Consider the following 14497-nt stretch of genomic DNA (forward strand, 5'->3'; position numbering starts at 1 on the left):
AGTCAGAGAAAGATCTAAAAAACAAAATGAATGAACAAACAAACCCGCGGACACAGAGCACAGATTGGTGGCTGCCAGTGGTGGTGGTTGTGGGGTGGGCGCAGTGGCTGAAGGGGCAGAATTCCAGCTACAACTAAGTCGGGGGCCGGGAAGTACAGCTCGGGGGCTCTGCACGGGGATGGCATCGTGCACATTTTAGGTGGCGCGAGAGTAGATCTTTGAAAGTCTTGTGTCGTGATATTTCTGCAGTGTATGCCAATACAGAATCGTCGTTTTACATCTGAAAATGTTATGTCAATTGTACTTTAATTTTTTTAAAAAAGAACATTGAGCTTAGTGATCTGTAAGTACCTAAGTGTTTGATGATCTCAAGCTTCAGCGTCCTTACACTAGAAGTCTGGATACATCATGGACGTTTTACTGCGGAGGGTGTGGTTGTTGCTTGTGTTTTGGTGTCTGGACACTATGGAGTCCCGTGTTCACCCAAGATCTGCCAGTTGCAGATCCGAATCTCGCTGTCGTAGCGTAGTCGAGCACAAGAACCGTACGTTGGACATAACCCACATTCAGTGCTTTGGTCCACGTGAATGACGTCCCACAGTAAAGCAGAGAGAGAAGCTTCAGGAAGAGAAAAGGGGAGGAGGCTCTGACACTGATGGTCCCTGAGGACAAGGGTCTGACGTCATCCAGGAGGTGAAGCTGATGGCCGCGAGGTGTGGTCCCCTCGGTCACCGGTCGTGTTCTGGACTATGCCCTTGGAACCCACCCTGGACCGAGCTAGCCTTCCCTCAGACCTGTCTTGTGCCAACTCTGCAGGGTGGTGCTCCCAGCTCTGGAATGTCATGGTTTACACGTGCCCAGCCTCAGAGCCCCAGAGAGTTTCCCAGCCCTCTCTGCGGCTGCCCTGATACTCAGCGGGTCACCCCCGTCCAGTGCCTCGGGGACGCCTCAGGGTCTGCTGAGAGTGGGTGTGCACGTCTCCGCTCCGCCCCTGGGAGCGGAAGGAGAGAGTGTGAGGCTCCCTTAGAAAATGACGGGGATGCTCGTCACTGTGGCTTCCTGGGAACAAGCACGGGGGTTGCTCATCACTGTGGCTTCCTGGGAACAAGCACGGGGGTTGCAGACTTGACGTCTCGGGCACACATCGCTGTCAGGTAGGGCAGCTGGTGGCCCTGGAAGTCAGGGACGTCCTGCGACCTCTGACCTCAGGACCTCCTCCAGTGGCCCGACTCCTGCAGGTGTTTGCCACCGCATCCCCATGTGCGGGAGATGCCCCTTGAGTGCTTCCGGGAGACCCGAGTCCCGGGATCGTCACGACTGGGAATGTGTCGGGGTTTGGGGGTTGAATGGATTGAATGGACAGCCACGTTCTTCTAGGTGGCTTTAGTGCCATGGTTGATTCTACGGCAGTTTACCTGAAAACCAACCGGGGGACATATGATGGCAAATGCAGGGCGTTGGGGCCCTTGGGAACACAAAGGGCCGGTGGCCTTGATTCGAGGCTCCTGGCGCTCTGAGGTCTGCAGTCGCAGCGCCACAGTGACAATCTGCAAGTCCACAACCAGGGAACCGTTCGCACAGGGAGGCACATGCCTCTGCCCTTTGGGCCACCTGACAGCCTCGGCACAGCATTTCAGCCGCTGCTGGCGCAAACAGCCCAAAAGCCCAGCTTGGCCACCACGTCACACCTCGTGACACTTGGGAGTAAAGAGGTGAAGCATCGTGCGACGTCTGACTGACGTGTGATCTGTTCTTTGTCGTCATGTGCGGAGGAGGTTCCTGCAGTGATAACCCCGGAGGGGGTGGTTTGTCCGGAGCCGCGCTGAGCGCTGGTCGGCCCCTTTGCTGAGGGGAGCCTCAGTGACCGGTGAGGGTCCGTGCAGTCGCGTGCACCGGAGGAGGAGCTCTGCCGCTCCTGTGTGGGCTGGGCAGAGCTTCCCCCTGCCTGCCGGCCCTGCTGGGATGACCTGCCGGCTGACGTGCTCTCCGGCCCGCGCGGACCCTCGGGTTACCAGCCCGCCCCGCAGCACCTGAAGACCCTTCTCAGAAGAAAATGCCGAGTGCCTCTCTCCACCGACCGTTTCCTTGTGGAAAACAGGCCCAGGAGATGACTTTGTCTTACTGAGGCCACAAACTGTCATTCCTCAGCCGCCGTGACTTCAGAACGTGGCATTTGTGTCTCAGAAAACATTTTTAGGGGTGCCTGGGTGCTCAGTCATTCAGTGTGCATCTCCGGCTCGGGTCATGATCTCGGATCGAGTCCCGCGTTGGGCTCCCTGCTCGGCGGAACCTGTTTCTCCTTCGGCTGCTCCCCCTGCTCGTGCTCTCTCTCGGAAATAAATTAATGAAATCTTAAAAAGAAAAGTAGCCTTTTAAAAAAGAAAGCTTATTTTTTAAACAGAAGAATCCTTCAGTGCCGCGCGGTGCGGAATGGTGAGGAGGATGGAGGGTGTGACCGTTTCTTCCGTCCGCCGCGGCTGTGCCGCCGGACCCGCTGCCCAGCCTGGTGGGAGCCAGTTTCCCAGAACAGCGTCGTTTAATGCACCCAACTGTCGAGTCTCGTGTGTTTGTTTATTCTCCATCCTAGCTCGGGGGCAGGAAAGCTTCTCTTTCCGCAGGGGGTTTGCAGCAGGGGCCCGGAGTTCCTGGGGCTTGGCCAGGGCGTAGGGAGCAGCCGGGGGGATTGCCTGTGTGGGCCCTGCGGGGTCGCAGCAGAGCTGGCACAGCCCACTGCCGTCGCCCTGCCGAGGCTGAGCTGGAGCACAGCCCGCGGCCGGTCGCGCACACCGTGAACGGTGAACGGGCTCCACCAGCATCTCAGCTGACACAGGCGGCTCTGCTCCGGGAGTCTGGTGGGGAAGCGGCGCGGCTGTTGGGAAGGGTCGGAGTGGGTGTGTTCCAAGGACTGTGGGACCAGGGACAGGTCGGCCTGTAGGCCCCAAGGCCTCTGCAGAGCTGAGCATCTGAAGCCCGTGCCTCTGAGACACTTTGCCCCGCTTCTGTCCCACCTCGTGAGAGCCAGTGAATGGCCCCGTTGACAAAGAGCGAAGTCGGGTCAGTACCCACTGGTGGTCGTGGGGCCGCAGACCCAATGTGAGTTTGCAAGAGGGGCTTTCTGTGCGCCGGAGTCCTCGTGGGAGTGTGGCCGCTGCTTCCTGACCGGGAGCCGGAGACGGAACAGACCGCGGTGGAGAGATGAGTCCACACCAGCCTGTCGGAGGCCCCAGGGTCAGCGGACAGACCAAGGACAGACTTCTTACGGGGTGACAGGACTTGGCATGTCTCCGTGTCGCAGGGGGTTGGAGGTGATGGGCTGACGTCAGGTGTGGCCTGGCTTTCCTTGAAGAGCCAAAAATTATTCGCAAGGTGACCGGGGAGGGGGTCCCCATCCTGACAGCCCAACCCGTCAGAGGAAGGGCCCTCAGCCGAGGGGGAAGCTGCAGTCCGGGAACACGGGCACCCAGGGAAGGGACCTCGTCAGGGCCGGAGGTCTCTGCGTCGCTCCAAGTCCTCCTGAGGTGGGCAGCAGTTTCCCAAAGCCTGCGGCTCGGAGCGCGGACAGGAGGCGGCTGTCTGCCGAGACGGCGTGTGGGGGACTGCGGGTCCGACGCCATGAGCGCAGGGCGTCCACCCATCAGGCTGCAGGCTCGGGGGGCGAGCGTGCGCTCAGGTTCAGGGGGTTCCGTGTGCGAAGGGGCAGCAGGGGCTGCTGGGACGGCCGGGGACAGTCCTGTGTCCAGTGATGGACCCGGGTCGTTGTTTCTGCCCCGCTGACAGGCGCTCTGAGGAGGAATCCAACGACGGAAGGGACAAGGACCCCCTTCCGGCAGAGTGCAGAGCAGGGGCGAGGTCTGAATTTCGGGCTGAGCTGTGGCCTTGGGTTCGTCACTGTCCTCACCTGCTGTCCCAGCTCTCTCTGGGCTGTCCTGTGCGTGTGATAATGTCACAGGAGCCGTCGGTCGGCAGATGCGAGAGGACATGCGGGAGAGCCGGGCGGGGAGGCAGCAGCAGGAGGTGGCAGGTCCCGGCTAGCAGCCCGCACGCAGCCTCCTGCCCTGTGGCTCACGTGGCCTGGGGGTCAGCGGTCTCGCAAGTTCTCGCCCATGAAGAAATGTCTTCCTGCCTCCAAGGGGAATCTCCGAGCCTGTCTGGACATCTGGCGGCGCGATCGCAGATCCACATTCGCGTCGCTGCGAAAACCCTACGTGAAGAAGCTCCACGTGAAGGAGAGGCCCCCGAAATGGGCACGTCTGTCCGTCGGGCGCCAGCCCTGTGCTCCCTGCTCGGGGCTGGGGGTGCACAGTCCCACACGGCTGAGCTGCAAACCACCTGGACGACTAGTCCTCGATGTCAGAGCCGCGGACTTCACTGCTGGATGCGCGCGGTCTTCCCGCGCCGTCTCAGTGGGGCGCACACGGCGGAGGGATGGGCGGCCGTGGCGGGTCTGCGCAGGGGCACGCGTGAGCGTGGCCTGCTCTCCACACTGTGGCGTGTGCTTGTAGGAACTCCTGCTGCTTCCTGGCTTCTGTTTCTGCGTCGAGCTGGTGTGACTGGTGGGCGTAAAGCCAGCCCACTGAGCAGACGTGCCCCAGGCACCTGGACGTGGTTAGCGCAGACCACGGGGTGGCAGTGCCCACGCTGCCTGTCCCAGGAGAGCCCCGTCCCGCAGGGTCTGCCTGTCACTGCCGGTGTCGCGGGCTTCCAGGGTGCATGTCCTGCAGCGGCGGTCTGTCCAGACCCGTGTCCCGGCTCTCCAACGAGAGCTGCTCTGGGTGCAGAGGGTCAGGGGGTCCTTATGTTCCGCCCGCCCTTGTCATGGTTTCCGCACAGCGGAGCCCTGTGCTCTGGGCGTCTTCAGAATCGGGCTCCACGTCAAGCAGGAAGATGGTTTCTGGGCGCCTTCCTGTTGCTGTGATAGTCCCGTTTCCTGCCGTGGTCGTGGAGACCCACAGGGAGGCCCAGCAGTAGCCTCCGGAGGCCTGCCACGTGCCGGCCCCTCGCTGAGCCGTCCGCACTCCTCGGTCCTGTCCGCTGCCGACAGGGACACTGAGGCGGGGCGACCCTGCCACCCTGCCTGAGGTCCCACCGCAGCGCATGCAGCCTGGGACGTGACCCCCGGCTCTACCCCCGGAGGTGACCTCTTCCCCAGAATCCAGCGCGAGGCCGCGTTCTGCCAGGGATGCCGCGGTCCTCCCCAGCTCTGGGACCCATCTCCTGTTGCTCCCCCAGGACGCTGGAAGCCAGCAGATCGGGTTCTTGCTCGGCAGCTGTGGAGTCACCGTGGCCTTGACGAGCGACGCCTGCCACAAAGGGCTGCCGAAAAGCCCGACGGGGGAGATCCCGCAGTTCAAAGGTAGGTGGCTTCCCGCGCCCCGCTGGGGACCGCACGCGGGACGCTGCTGCGTCTGCTCGGGTCCTGGGCACACCCCTGCTCGCGCGGCAAGTCACCTGTCGCCTGCCGTGTGGCCCAGTGTAGCCGGTGACATCGTGCTGTGGACGCCGTGGGGCCTGAGGCTGGTGCTGCCGGGCCGCGGGCCGCAGGAAGTGGGGGGGGGGGGCTGCCGCACCTGCCTTCCGGTCGCCGCTCACCAGACGCGCTGTGTCTCGTCCCCAAGGGTGGCCGAAGCTGCTGTGGTTTGTCACCGAGTCCAAGCATCTGTCTAAGCCGCCTCGGGACTGGTTCCCACACATCAAAGACGCGAACAACGACACCGCGTACATAGAGGTGGGCCGCGGGGCTGCTGACGGCGGCGGGCCCCAGGCTGGCGGGGCCCTGCGGGGTGCGGGCACGGGTCCCCTCGGAACCCCGTCCGCACAGCCTGCTCTTCTTTCAGTATAAGACGTGCAAGGACGGGAGCGTGCTCGGCGTGACTGTGACCAGGATCGCGCTGCTGACCCACTGCCAGGCCCTCACGCAGGCGTGCGGCTACACGGAAGGTACGGCCACCCCGATGGGAGCGCGTCCCTGGGCGGCAGGCATGGGCCGCGGGGTCCCGTCTCCACACCCCCACGGCAGGAGTGGCGTCAGGATCGTGCGCGGCTCAGACCTTCCCGTTGTCCTCGCCAGGCCTCCCCCTGCATGGGGAGGGACAGCTCCGGCGGCTCTTCTCCTCAGGACGCCGGTCCTGGCGGGTCAGGCGCACCCCTGTGGCCTCACTTAACCCGATTCTCCTGCACGGAGGCCCCGTCTCCAAGTTGCTCCGCGCCGGGTGAGGGTTCCGCCCGTGACGTCAGGGGACGCCGCTCAGGCTGTCCGTTGATTCCATGAGAATTCTTGCCTCCGTGCATGTTAGGAGGCAAGACCCAAAATTAGGGTCTTTTGGGGATCTTTGAAAAAAAAAAAAAAAGGCCCACGTTCAGCCCTCCCTGGCACCTCTGAGTCTCTGGTGGGGTTTGTGTGAGCTCCCGGGGGGCGGGGGCGGTTTCCAGGACGCACGTTCTCCCCCAGGCCACACGGCCATGCAGGCCGAGAGCTGGGGTCCCCGGGAGCAGCCGTGGCAATGGTATGGCCTTGGGCTCGTAAACGGCGGGGTCCAGGCTGATCCCCCGCTCCCGTGGCTGGGGCTTCTGTGAGCAGTGCCCTGCCCTGGAGACTGACCGGCAGGCAGCCCGCGGCTGGGGGTCCCCTCCCCTGCGGAGGGAGCTCGCCTCGCTCCCCCCCACCAGTGATACAAAATAACTCGGTGCTGGGGGACGTCCGGCTGATGTCCAGTCCCTGGACTAGGCCCCGGCATGTTTCCCCGTCAAGACACTGGTCACTACCAGCCGGCCGGTGCCTCCTGCTTTGGTACGGTGCTGTCCGCAGCCTCCCGACTGTGGCCTGTCCCCGTGGCCCTGCTTCTCAGAGGTCCGGGGCTGTGGCAGTGGCGAGTGGCCCAGAGGAAACACACGCACACACGCACTCCTTGCTTCCGAGTGGGATATGCTTGTGGACGTGGGGCAGCGGCCGTTTCCTCTGCGTGGCGGCTTGTCCCCTCAGGAGGAGGGGCGGCACACAGCGCCGGAGCCGTGGCCAGCCTCGCGGGAAGGAGCGTGGGCAGATGTAAGCGGAGGCTCGGTGGATGCCCCATGCGTGGACAAGGCCGTGTCGGGCCATTGCCCACACGGGTAGACCAGTGTGACTGCGGAGGCGTCACTTGCGGCATCACTAGCCCTCGGACTGGACCTTGCATTCAGCCTTGTGTTTTTAGTGCCCGTTTCTTCCCCAGAAACACGGGAACAGAGTCTGTTCCTGCTGCTGCGGTCTCCTTTGTGACCCAACCCCGGCCTTAGGCTTCTAGCGACTTTACCCTGCGTTTGCTGGGAAGGGTTTTCCTTTCCTGGGAGAGACCATGACGGAACGAAAGAGTCTTAAAGAAAGGACAAGGCCAGGAGAGGGAGTAAGTCCGGGAAAAGGCGGCAGGAAGTGTTTTCAGGGACACGTGAGGCTCTCGCTGTGGACATGAGTGTCAAGAGGGTATCTGGAAACTTGTCCGGGCAGGTGGCCCGTGTCTGCAGACATGCTGTGGGCTGTCCCTCGAGGCCTCTCCTGCCCCGACCGACGTGGTCTTGCGTCTGGTGGGAGTACATGTCCTCTGTTTCCCTCTGTGCAGCGGAAACCATAGTGAACGTGCTGGACTTCAAGAAGGACGTTGGGCTCTGGCATGGAATCCTGACAGTAAGTGCGACCCCGGCCCGGCTGGCTGCGCTTGGTGCCCCGGCGGGAATTAGGGTCCGTGTGCAGGGCGGCTTGGGGAAGCTGCTTCCCCTGCACAGGGAGAAGAGCCGTCGGCGTTAGAAGCCCTCGGCTGTGCGCAAGTGTGACTTCCAAAGCCCTGTCCCTGCCCCCGTGGAGGGAGCGCGCGGACTCTCCCCAGGCAAACCGAGCGTCTCCTCCTGGCTCCCGGCGCTCCGCATGCAGCGACGCACCTCACTCCTGGGCTTGGGGCACGACGCTAGCGTGCGATTTGGCTGTGACATCCATGGGCCTTTTCTCTCTACGAGTCTGTATCTGTGAATATGAGGGACACCTGGTCCCTTTCGTGGCCGGGGGAGGTCCCAGGGGTCTGCCGTGGTGACCGTCGGGCTCCCGCGCCTCAGGGAGGTTCGTGCCCGCGGATGAGTGAGGGCGGCCGGAAGCTGCGGGCGGGTTTGTGGAGACGCAGCCGTGTCCTCTAAGACGCTGAGCCTCAGGACACAGCTCGGGGCGGGCCGTGTGTGTCCTCGGTGCTGACCTGCACTCCCTGCTTCTCTGGGCGTCTTGTACTGGAACTGTGTCTTTGCAGGGGTGGAAAATTCTAGTGGCTTTCCCATGAGCAGTGGCACATATGTACCGAGAGCAGGCCTGGTGCTTTCTCTGTGAGGACGGGCCTGTGGGCACCGTGTGGACGGGAGGTTGGGGCCCACTCGCCCCTCCGGCCGCGGCTCCATTCTGCCCCAGATGCCGGGCAATAGTAGGACATGGGGACGCAGCTCCCCGTGCACGCTCACGCGGTGGGCACAGGGACTGGGACCCCAGCCGGTCTCAGCCTTGCCGTCTGCGGCTCTGTGCCTGCAGGCCCGTTGCCTGCCCCTGGGCTCCCTGCACCGTGGCGTTGCTACCCGTCAAACGCAGCGCCGGTCCTGCGTGGGGTCTGTCCAGCCCAGCGTGCGGCAGGCACGTAGCCCCCCTCCCTGCCCCAAGGCCGTGGCTGCTACCAGTTGAGTTTCTCCTTGGCGTCACTGTGTGGGGAGCTGTGTGCCAGGTCTCGGTGTGGTCACCCAGTGTCACCACGGCTCCAGGCATGCAGCTTCTGCGTCCCTTGCGGCTTCCTAGAGCCAGGCCCGTCTGCTGCTAGACGCACACACTCCTCTGCGTCTCACACGGCAGAGGGCGCTCTCGGTCCCGCGTGGAGCAGGGGCGAGCTTGTGACGGGCCCGGCCCGCGGGTGGGGTGCCTCTCCCCCCAGCGTCTGGCAGTCGTCCCTGTGTTGTTCCAGAGCGTGATGAACATGATGCACGTCATCAGCATCCCGTACTCGCTGATGAAGGTCAACCCGCTGTCCTGGATTCAGAAGGTCTGCCAGTACAAAGGTACGTCACGGGGGCCCTCGGGTCCACAGTTCCCGGGCTGACGGCGCGCCGACTAACACCCTTCCCTCCCCTGTTCCCGCAGCGAAAGTGGCTTGTGTGAAATCCAGGGACATGCACTGGGCGCTGGTGGCACACAGAGATCAGAGGGACATCAACCTCTCGTCCCTGCGGATGCTGATCGTGGCCGATGGCGCAAATCCCTGTAAGTGGCAGCTGGAGAGAGGCTCGGCGTGCGTGGCAGCCCTCCACGCTCCGCTCCGCCGGGTCCCGCCGCTGCTTGTCCAGAGGCGGCCTTCCGTGGCCACCTCCCCTGAGACTCCCTGCAGCCTCCAGCCGCCGTGGCAGGTGGCGGGGTCCTGGGCTCGAGTCCTGGTGTTTCCGCGTCCTGATTCCGTAGAGAAAGATCCTGACTTTCTCATTTTAGCCTTCTCTTTCTTTAGCAGAAATGCGTACCTAAGTCATAAAATTTCATGACGGTTGAATGAAGTGGTTCCTTGGCCTTGGCATGGCTACTACTTGGGAAGTAGTAATTATTGTTATTTTACGGTCTGCAGTAGTTTTCTTGATTTTGAAAGTAAGTTGTCATTTTAGTGGAATTTCGTCATCAAATCCTGTAGGAAGCACCACCCGGTAGAGCGAATTCGCAGTCCCACAGGGCGCCACGAACATACCTTGAGAAGTTCCGCTCTGGGTTGAGGCCAGACGCAGTGAGCTTGGTCTGGGCGAGAGCGAGAGCTGGGGGAAGTGGGCGAAGGAGACCGTGTGTTTCTGTCTGTAAGCGGCGCCGCGTGCGCATACGTAGGTCCAAGCAGCACACGCCCTCTCAGAAAGTCTGACTCGCACATGGGGACCTGCGCCCACGTGGTTCAGCGTGACTTGGCTCGAGGGTCTCCTGCTTCCCGAAGAGCGGTTGGAGCCACCTGTCGTGCGCGGCGCCAGCTCCCCCGTGTTAGGACGTGGTCTCGCCACGTCGGTGGTGGCGCCCCGAGCTCCCTGGGTGTGCTGACCCCGGAGTGTTCCTCGCTTCACCTGGACGTTGCACACATGCACACAGAGCATGGCGGGGCCAGCCTCAGGGAGGGCCCACGAGCTCAGCACACGGTGTTTCCGTACGAGGTTCTGCTGGTAACCCTCGGCTTCTGTCGGCTGAGCGGACCATCTCTCACGGTGACGTGAGGGGTACGCGTGAATGAGGCGTGTTTCCGCACTCTGGCCGCAGCCCGACCCAGGGGCGTGCAGGGAGTGGGCGGTTTCCCTGGACCCCAGGCTTCCGCCCGCTGACGGTCCTCCCTTTGCCTGCAGGGTCCATCTCGTCCTGTGACGCCTTCCTCAACGTCTTCCAGAGCAAAGGCCTGCGCCAGGAGGTCATCTGTCCGTGCGCCAGCTCCCCGGAAGCCCTCACCGTGGCCATCCGGAGGTACGGCCGGGCGCCTGCATAGCGGGGAGGGCAGAGCCCAGCCTGTCCAGGGCAGCCTTGTTTCCTGGCACATGGGGGAGTGGAGTCTTCAGGGTGGTCCGGATTCGCTGGTGAGAAACGCTGTGTCCCTCTGGGGACAGACCTTGTCCCCCGGTAAGTGGACACCATGGGTACGTCACCACACGTCCCACGCTGACATCCCGGTGTGGCGCTATGCGGGGCGGGCTGGGGAAGCGCCGTCTGCTGTGAGTGCGGCGTGGGTGGCAGCCCGGCCCGCGGACAGGCCCTTTGCGCCAGCACACCCTGAACCCTGAAAGACCCTGGATTTCTCAGCTCTCGGGTTGTGGATGGCCATCACGGGGCTGCAGGGTGTGCGTGGGTCGAGACCTAATTTGCCCATGCCCTTGGTCGTGGGTCCGTCCGCCTCCTCTCGGGCCCCACGCCCTGCACGCTGGTTATGGGCATGTGAGGCCGGCCCCACCCCGGCTGAGAGGTGCAGGGAGGGCCTGTCCCGTGGGCACCTGCCGTCCGTCACCCTCATGGCGTGGGAAGGGAGGGTTTACACCGTCTGTGTATTTCCAGCTCGGGGTCAGACTTGTTCTCGGTATCTCTGGGCTCGACCCTAGTAAGGTCTTCTTCTGCGTCACACACTGCGCGCCCCATTGCAAGCGCAGGTGCTCGAGCTTTAGCACACGGTGCATGTGAGTTCCGTCCTTGTCACTGAAAGGCTTCGCAACGGTACCCACTGGGAGGTTGTAAGTAAGATTTACCGTTTTCTGACGGTTTTAGCCAGTAGTTAGTGTAAAATTAACCAGACTGTGTGAAGGGCTGGGAAGTCAAAAAGCTTTAGAAATCAGCAGCAAGGTTTAATTTCACTTGAACCAGAAAGGAGAAGTCCGTGACCTACTGTAACTGATGAGGACATCGGACACCAGGAACCGGAACCCAGCCGTCGCTGTTAGAAAGGTGTCGGTGCTGTGCCGGCAGGCGTCGGTGTGCAGACAGTGTCCCGAGTTGAAGTCTGGCTTCGGACGGGATGCTGGGGGCCGCGCCGGGGACGGGCTAGCACTGGGCTCCTCCGAGACCAGCAGTCAGCGATCTGGGTGCGGCCTGACCACAGGGTCCCTGCCACCGTGTCCCGGCCGTGGCCTCCCGGCTGCAGGGTCCCGCTGCATGGCCTCCACCTGAGAGTTAGGATTGTGCCACTGCGTGACGGGGCCCCCGTTGCTGCGGGGAAGTCACAAGGTGAGAGACTGAGACTCGTGGACACTCCGGCTGTGTCAGACCGTGGGGTCATGTGCTCTCCTAGGTATCTGCTCCCTGTGCGTGAGATCAGGCCAGACCAGACTGACGCAGGGAGAGCTCAGCGAAGGGCCTGTCATTGTTTCTCTAAAAATGTCGAAAAATCATTAAAATTTTTAAGAAGATTAAAAACTTAGTACCCAAAATAGGCAAATGAAGCACTATTTCCTGGGCTCATGTTCAGTTGCTTCCAGTGCACTTCCCCTGTGGTCAGTGGCCACGTACATCCCGCGCAGGTGCACTCTCCCCGTGCGCCCCCACGCTCCCCACACATCCCCGCACCCCCATGCGCCCCCGCATGTCCCCACGTGTCTGCATGGATCCCCGTATTTCTCCATGCGCCCCCACGCGCCCCCCTGCTCCCTGCGTGTTCCCGATCCCCCGTGCTCTCGACACGACCCCACGTGTCCCCATGTGTACTCATGCTCCTCGTATGTCCACGTATGTCCCTGCATGCCCTGTCCCCACGTATCCCTGTGCTCCCTACTTGTCTTCGTGGTCTTCACACACCTCCATGCATCCCTGCACATCCTTGCACAACCGCTGCACACACCTGCGTGGCTGAGTCTGCACCTGACTGGCCGGGCGGGGTGCTTTCAGAGTCCCTCATCGTTCCCTCCCCGCAGCTCGTGGACACCTGGACACAGTGGACAGGTCGGCCGCCCTCTGAGCAGGTGGAGCAGTTGTGTTTATAGGGCCACGAGTCCGCCAGCCGGCCTGGCTTTGACCTGGCTGGCTTCTGTCTGCAGACCCGCCAGCTCCTCTCAGAGCTGACCACCCCCTCCTTGAGGTCTCGTGTGCGATTTCCTGGGTAGCGGGTAGAGGAGCCAGGAGCCAGGACAGGGCCACAGATACAGAGGAGCCCCTGCGAGCCCTGCATCCTGGACTGCACCGTGGTGGGAGGTGGCTGGCGTGGGCCGCAGGTGGACCTGACCCTGCCCCCGGAGAAACGCGAGGTCGAGGCCTTGGCTGGATCCTGCCGTGCTCTCCTCACAGGGTCTCCTGTAGCTCGTGGAAGGTCCGCACACTGTTTCCTGGACTGTCACTCACAGTTGGGGGTTTGCGTTGGTGGTTCAGTGGTAGAATTCTCGCCTGCCACAGTCCGGGGGTTAAAGCGGGAGACGTGTGGCTGGGGGTCCAGTCCGTTTCTACCCCAAACTGGCTTTACTGCAGGCATTTCCGAGCCTCCAAGAGCGATGTGCGTTCCCTTCCCTGGCGCTGTGTGAGGTCGCTGGTCCGTCTCAGGTGCGTCGGTCCCAGCCGCGGTCCCACGAGCGTCCTCGGGAGCCACGGCATCTGGAGACCGGCTGCTCTCGTGATGCCTGTGGATTTGGAGTGTCCGCGGGAAAACAGTAGCGAGACAGGAACACGGAAGTACCCCAAGACTCTGCACGTGCTGTGGGGGTGTCACCCCCGCGAGGGGTGCACCGGCCCCACCCCCACAGGTGCACAGTCGCGGTCTTTGGTCTGTGTCGGGGAGGGATGCGACCCACTGGGGCACATGTGGCCGTCGTGACACGGCCGTGCAGCTCCTGCCCGTGGATTTTACAGTGTGACCGTCACACTGGATGGGCTCAACCAGCGGGGACTCACGTCAACTCTCAAGAGCGTGGGACCCGTGGCTGCCAGCACGTCAGGCAGCGGGAATCTCTGCTGTGGCCCGGCCTCGCCGCAAGCTTCCAGACGCTCCCGTGAGGACTGAGCGACTGACACGATGGCAGCCTTGGCTTCTCTGCCCTTCAGGGCCCCGTGTGTCCTCTCTCCCCGTCCGTCTGGAGGGCTGCCTGGAGGCAGGGCCGCCCACATTGGAGAACCCCTTCCTGAGCACACAGTTTCCAGAAAACAGGGTGACCAGAGAGGGCGTGTGTCGGAAGGAGAAATCCTATTTCCAGCTTATGGTAAAAATAGGTCTCTGTGGCTGGGACCTGGAGGGAGGCCCAGGCACAGTAGAGCAGCTCTGTCCCCTTCTCTGCCGGACCTTCGGTTCACCCCACACGCGTCCTCCCCCTGGGAGACTGCGTCAGGCTCACGTGCACAGAATCGGGGCTCGGACGCTGCAGGGTCGGACTGCCTGCGGAGGAGGCGGCCAGCACACGGCTCGGTTCTCCTCCTCCCGCTTTCCGGCCCTTGTCTCATCAGCCCGACGGGGCCATGGGTGTCTGTCTGCCGGGCACGTAACCGTGAGCAAGGCAGGACCCACGTGGGGGCCTGGGAGGGCACACTGCCTGTCTCAGGCCACGACAGGCTTCGCCGTGTGCTGTTCCCACGTGGAGGGATAGGAGCGCACGGCCCGGAGTCACTGGCCTGACGGCCCGCGCCCGTGCTGAGGTTCGTGGGCCACCGCCGTGCCTGCCCAGTCCTGTGCACCCGGCCGCGGCGCAGCTGACAGGAAGCCCTGTGAATGTTGAGGCCCCGCGGCCCTTTGCTGAGAAGGCAGTGCACGAGCCGCATGTGCATGAGCTCCCGGCTCTGCACAGAGAGCATCGCTCTTTCCTCAACCACCACTGACTGACAGAGCGATGTCACATCCTTCAGAGAACTTCCCTACAACCACAAGGTGCGTCAGTAACAGAAGAAACTCTTGTTTTCCTGAGGTGGAGTCTAATCCTCACTTACTTACAGACTTCGGTATAAAGTCGTCTCCGGGAGTCAAGATTGTGGAGTGTAGGAGGCTGAGACTACTTCAGCTAGCAGGAGATCAGCTAGATAGCTCATCTAAAGATTGCA

General features: G+C 62.6%; 1 protein-coding gene across 3 annotated transcripts in view; it reads left to right on the top strand.

Moving 5' to 3' along the window:
- Positions 1–14497, top strand: part of DIP2C (disco interacting protein 2 homolog C) — a 347914-nt gene that overhangs the window by 232509 nt on the left and 100908 nt on the right. For all 3 annotated transcript variants that reach the window (XM_082739775.1, XM_082739777.1, XM_082739776.1), the window contains 7 exons: positions 5230–5353; positions 5616–5725; positions 5835–5937; positions 7593–7657; positions 8958–9051; positions 9134–9253; positions 10354–10468. In XM_082739775.1, the coding sequence (XP_082595901.1) occupies positions 5230–5353; positions 5616–5725; positions 5835–5937; positions 7593–7657; positions 8958–9051; positions 9134–9253; positions 10354–10468 (731 nt within the window). The remainder of the gene's footprint in view (positions 1–5229; positions 5354–5615; positions 5726–5834; positions 5938–7592; positions 7658–8957; positions 9052–9133; positions 9254–10353; positions 10469–14497) is intronic.

Source organism: Mustela nivalis, assembly GCF_964662115.1.
Source record: "Mustela nivalis genome assembly, chromosome: 7".
Classification (NCBI taxonomy): Eukaryota; Metazoa; Chordata; class Mammalia; order Carnivora; family Mustelidae; genus Mustela; species Mustela nivalis.